At 59.5% G+C, this 4,400-nt stretch overlaps 1 protein-coding gene across 6 annotated transcripts; it reads left to right on the forward strand.

Annotated features, from left to right (window-relative positions):
• Nucleotides 1-939: 939 nt before the first annotated feature.
• MPV17 (MPV17, mitochondrial inner membrane protein) lies at nucleotides 940-3,237 on the forward strand. Of its 6 annotated transcripts, none has more exons than XM_008049247.1 (6): nucleotides 940-1,105; nucleotides 1,316-1,408; nucleotides 1,499-1,594; nucleotides 1,759-1,791; nucleotides 1,997-2,049; nucleotides 2,936-3,237. In XM_008049247.1, exons 1-6 carry the CDS (start codon nucleotides 998-1,000, stop codon nucleotides 3,003-3,005), a joined length of 453 nt encoding a protein of 150 aa, XP_008047438.1. In that variant the 5' UTR covers nucleotides 940-997; the 3' UTR covers nucleotides 3,006-3,237. The 6 variants fall into 6 exon arrangements, with proteins under 6 accessions (XP_008047438.1, XP_008047440.1, XP_008047439.1 ...); XM_008049249.1 differs by lacking the exon at nucleotides 2,936-3,237 and adding an exon at nucleotides 2,226-2,414; XM_008049248.2 differs by lacking the exon at nucleotides 1,759-1,791 and having other exon boundaries at nucleotides 993-1,105.
• The last annotated feature ends 1,163 nt before the right edge of the window (nucleotides 3,238-4,400 follow it).

A 4,400-nucleotide genomic window follows, 5' to 3' on the forward strand; every position in this document is an offset into this window, starting at 1 on the left:
TGGCACAGGCTGAAGGCTGTGTTTGCCCAGCGCGAATTGAGGGCACGGGGGCAGCGTGGCTGCAGGCTGGGGCTCCGTCGCCCAATGAGACAGCCCCGTCTGTGTGTGTTTATTAGAAACTGTGGCGCCCTCGCAACTGATCGGGGGCTGTGTAAATACTGGTGATTTCCATCTCCATTTCTAGGGGCAGGGGTCTGTGCAATTAGGAGAGGGAAGTGGCTGTCATACCATTGCCAGGTGTGAGCAGGGAGGCTGGCTTAGGCCGATGCTGAGGGGCCCAGGGCCCTTCCTTGTGGAGTCTTGCCAGCTGGCCGCCCTCCTGCCTGGGACCATTTGAGCAATCTTGTTTTCAAGAATTATTCTCACCCTCCTCCATGGATAGAGACCCCGACGCAGGGGCAGCCCGTTGGCCAGGGCCTTGCACTGGGCTGGGCGAGAGACCCACCTGGGCAACTTGGCAAGACCTCATCTCTACAATAAATCAAAATGAGCCAGGTGTGGTAGCGCGTGCCTGTAGTTCCAGCTACCTGGAAGGCTGAGGTGGAAGGATCGCCAGAGCCCAGCAGGTCGAGGCTGCGGTGGCCGGGAGTGGCCACTGCACTCCAGTCTAGGCGACAGAGTGAGACTCCAACTCAAAAAAAAAAAAAAAGTTGAAGGACTTGGGTTAAGTGAGCGGGGACCCTTGCTCTTCTGGCGCTCTGTGGCTTGGCCCTGGCACTGGGGAGTCCCCTTCCTCCACAGTTTCTGATTCTGGCTTCCCTTCAGTGCTCGGTGCAGGGCTCTCAGGCCCTGGCCTGCTCATCCCAGATTCTGACAGGACACACGGGAGACGTCACGGTCCTGGGGAGAGCAAGGTCATTTGCTTCCAGAACGAAGCCCTGGGGCTCGCAGTGCCCGAGGCTCAGAGGGTGGTCGGCAGACTTCCGCTTCCTTGGACTGGCAGCCCACCCCTGGGGCATGTCCTGACATCCCCTGTGTGCCTTGCACAGGGGTCCTGATGGGCCTGGGTGACATGATCTCACAGCAGCTGGTGGAGAGGCGGGGTTTGCGGGAACACCACACGGGCCGGACCCTGACCATGGTATCCCTGGGCTGTGGCTTTGTGGTAAGTTCTGCCCATGGCAGGGCTTGCGTGGGATGGATGGTGGCCACAGCTCCCAGCAGCCCCTGGACTCGCACCTCCGCCACCCTGTGCCCTTTGTATTGTAACGTTTGCTTCCCTGGGATTTGCTTTCTGACGCTTGGGGGCGGGGATGTGGATGCAGAGGCCAGGGGCTGCCCCCCTGCAGTCTGGCCCTATCCGGTTCGCTTCCAGGGACCCGTGGTGGGAGGCTGGTACAGGGTTCTGGATCGGCTCATCCCCGGCACCACCAAGGTGGACGCGCTGAAGAAGATGCTGCTGGATCAGGTGAGCAGGCCTGAAAGGGACCGGGTAGGGTGAGCTGTGCTGGCGACTGGGAGACCAAGGCACGCACAGAGCTCCGTCTTCCTTCCCCAGGGTGGGTTTGCCCCGTGTTTTCTAGGCTGTTTCCTCCCACTGGTAGGGACCCTCAATGGACTGTCGGCCCAGGACAACTGGGCCAAGCTACAGCGGGTGAGCAGGCAGGTGTGGGAAGGAGGGCGGCTTCAGGGCGGAGCGGGGCAGGGCAGGCAGAGCCCAGGGGTGGGCCGGGGGCGAGGGGAACAGCCTGTGGCGTTCACACAGGAGGGGGGAGCTCCCGAAGCAGCAGGTGTCAATCTGCTTCGCTGTCTCCACAGGATTATCCTGATGCCCTCATCACCAACTACTATGTGAGAGCCACACCCGGCTGCCTGTTCTGTCTCCTCAGGGTGGGGGTCCTGGCCCGCTCCCGTTCCCATTGTGGGCACACCCTGGGGAAACCCGCACCGGCCGACCGCCTGCCTCTCCTCATGTGCAGAAGTCGAGTAGGACCAGGCAGGGCCGTGGGTCTGGGCTCGTGTGGGCAGCTGTCACCTTTACCCTTCTCTCTCGCAGCTCTGGCCTACTGTGCAGTTAGCCAACTTCTACCTGGTGCCCCTTCATTACAGGTATGACAGTCCCCAGCCCACCTGTCATGGGAGATCGGTTTCCAGCCTTGAGCCGCTTTAGGCCCAGCCATCCCTGTGCCCTGTCAGAGCCCCTCAGCCTCCCAGGCATTTTCTTCAGAATGTGTCACCCCTTTCGGCCTCCCAGAGTGCCTACCACTGACCTTTCCTCTCCCTAGGGGAGACCCTGCTTCCACAGCCCTCTGACCTGCCTGGACTCTGTCTGTGTGGTGTGTGTGCAGGGTCTTCAGCCTGGGTTAGGCAGGAGGGTAGACCAGAAAGCCAAGCAGGAGCCTGGCCAGGTATTATCTTACCCTGACAATAAAGGTAGTTGCTGAACTGCAATTAAAAGGTCGTGGAACTCAAAATGAGTGGTTAAAGTGCTTGGGAGCGAGGAGTCTGGGGAACAGGGATAAATGTGAAACTCTTTGGAGATGCGGCCAAAATTTACATGTGCCGCTAAGAGGAAGAAAGACCTGTGAACCGAATTCTAAACGCGAGGCTCCTTTGCACCACCCTTTGAAACTAGAGCAGACCTTAGATCTAGTAGCTGTTGCTGGTACTGAAGGGAACACCAAAAAAAAGAAACTAAAGCAGAGTCGTTCAAGGCGAAGAGAAGGAGGTGCTGCTTGATAGGCAGGAAATACTTTGGAGCTGCTCCTCAGCAGGTAACAGGTGAATGAATTCAGAAGGACCTGGACAGGGGTGTGGGTGAGGGCCACGCGAGGCAAGAGGGCTGCACCGAATCTGAGGCTCTCATCAGGAGGTGGGAGGCCGCTCAGCCCTTCATAGGGATGTGGGAAGGAGGCCTGAGTCCCCCAGATGGCCCCTTTTGCACTGCACTTTCCCGTCTCTGCCCCTTGCTCCCCTCCTCCTCTCTACTTCTCAGGCTGGCTGTGGTCCAGGGGGTCGCTGTTGTCTGGAACTCCTATCTGTGCTGGAAGGCACATCAGCCCTAGGCAGCCTCACCCCACAGTTGCCACTTTGCAGCGATGCAGCCTCCCCAAAGCGGGGACACCAGCTTCCGCAGGCTTGGGGTGCTGGTCAGAATTCAGCGGGATTAGCACCCTGAAGTACCCATTTTGCCCTAAAATGTAAATGGACTCTGACGTCACTAAGACCTTTTATAATAGTCTTATTTCTGCCACGTACTGCGCACTCCATAAATAAACATGCTGAACCCGAGGACCTCATCAGCTTTGTTTTACACTGTATCCCACCAAATGTCCCCTCTGCCGCCCTAGCCCTGTCCAGCCCCAGTGTGGCTCGTCTTTGAGGACTCCTTGAGCCCTCTGAATGGAGCCTCAGTAAGTATCTTATTAACTGTGTGATGATAAGTTTTTTTTGTTTTGAGTTGGAGTCTCACTTTGTCGCCCCGACTGGAGTGCAGTGGCGGCTCCTGGCCACCGCAGCCTCGACCTGCTGGGCTCCGGCGATCCTTCCGCCTCAGCCTTCCGGGTAGCTGGAACTACAGGCGTGCGCTACCACGCCCCGCTAGTTTTTGATTTATTGTAGAGATAAAGTCTCACCAAGTTGCCCAGGCGGGTCTCGAACCTGTGGGCTCAGGCAATCCACTCACCTCAGCCTCCCAAAGGCGTGGGATTACAGGCTGAGCCACCGAGCCCAGCTGATGATAAGTTTTTAGGCAGAAAATTGGGGAGTCGACATTTTAAGAACTGGAAAGCTGTTTAAACACAGGGGCACTGAGGTCCATGGAAGGGAGGCGCCTGTCCACACCTGCAGTCAGTGGCTGAGTGAAACAGGCCCACAGGGTCTTGCTTCCTGTCCAGTGACCCCAGCCAGAAGGCCACAGGCACAGTGATGCCGCAGCATGATTGGGGGTGGGGGGGAACAGCTCCGCTCAACCACGCTTCGGGGCACATCGGAAGGAAATGAACCCACCTTCTGGGTCTGAGAGTGCTGGAGGCCAGAGACCCTCTTACGTGGCGCCTGGGTCTGGCAGCCTGGAGTTTAGGCCCCGGGGCTGGGAAAGGTTGCGAATCCGGAGGTGGGATGCCCCACATTGGCTGCGTGCCAGCGGCACTCCCACCCCAGGTCAGCACCAGGGACACCCTTCGCGTGCGGGCGAACCAGCCACCTGGTGTGCTCGGGCCAGGTCATTGCTGTCCTGTCCCCGGGCGAGGGACTGGTGTGTCCAGGGCCGTCTCCAGCCCCACCTGGCCTGGCCGACCCGCCCCGCGCTGTCACCAGCGCCAGCTCCAGGGACCGGCGCCCAGTGCGGGAGCCGCGCCCCTGGCCCGCACGCCAGGCTCGAGGCCGAGGTCGTCCCGCTCCTCGCTGACGTCAGTCGGAGCCGTCCCGGGGCTATATAAGGCCGGGACAGACCCCGAGCT

The sequence above is a fragment of the Carlito syrichta genome, unplaced genomic scaffold (genome assembly GCF_000164805.1).
Source record: "Carlito syrichta isolate Samal-C Ts95f unplaced genomic scaffold, Tarsius_syrichta-2.0.1 Scaffold130881, whole genome shotgun sequence".
Classification (NCBI taxonomy): Eukaryota; Metazoa; Chordata; class Mammalia; order Primates; family Tarsiidae; genus Carlito; species Carlito syrichta.

Bases quoted from the DNA above. Each gene is read 5' to 3' on its own strand.
- MPV17 (XM_008049247.1), top strand. From the start codon at position 998: ATGGGCCTGGGTGACATGATCTCACAGCAGCTGGTGGAGAGGCGGGGT. The intron at 1,409-1,498 runs GTGAGCAGGCCT...TTCCTTCCCCAG, and splicing joins AGAAGATGCTGCTGGATCAG to GGTGGGTTTGCCCCGTGTTT. The intron at 1,595-1,758 runs GTGAGCAGGCAG...CTGTCTCCACAG, and splicing joins ACTGGGCCAAGCTACAGCGG to GATTATCCTGATGCCCTCAT.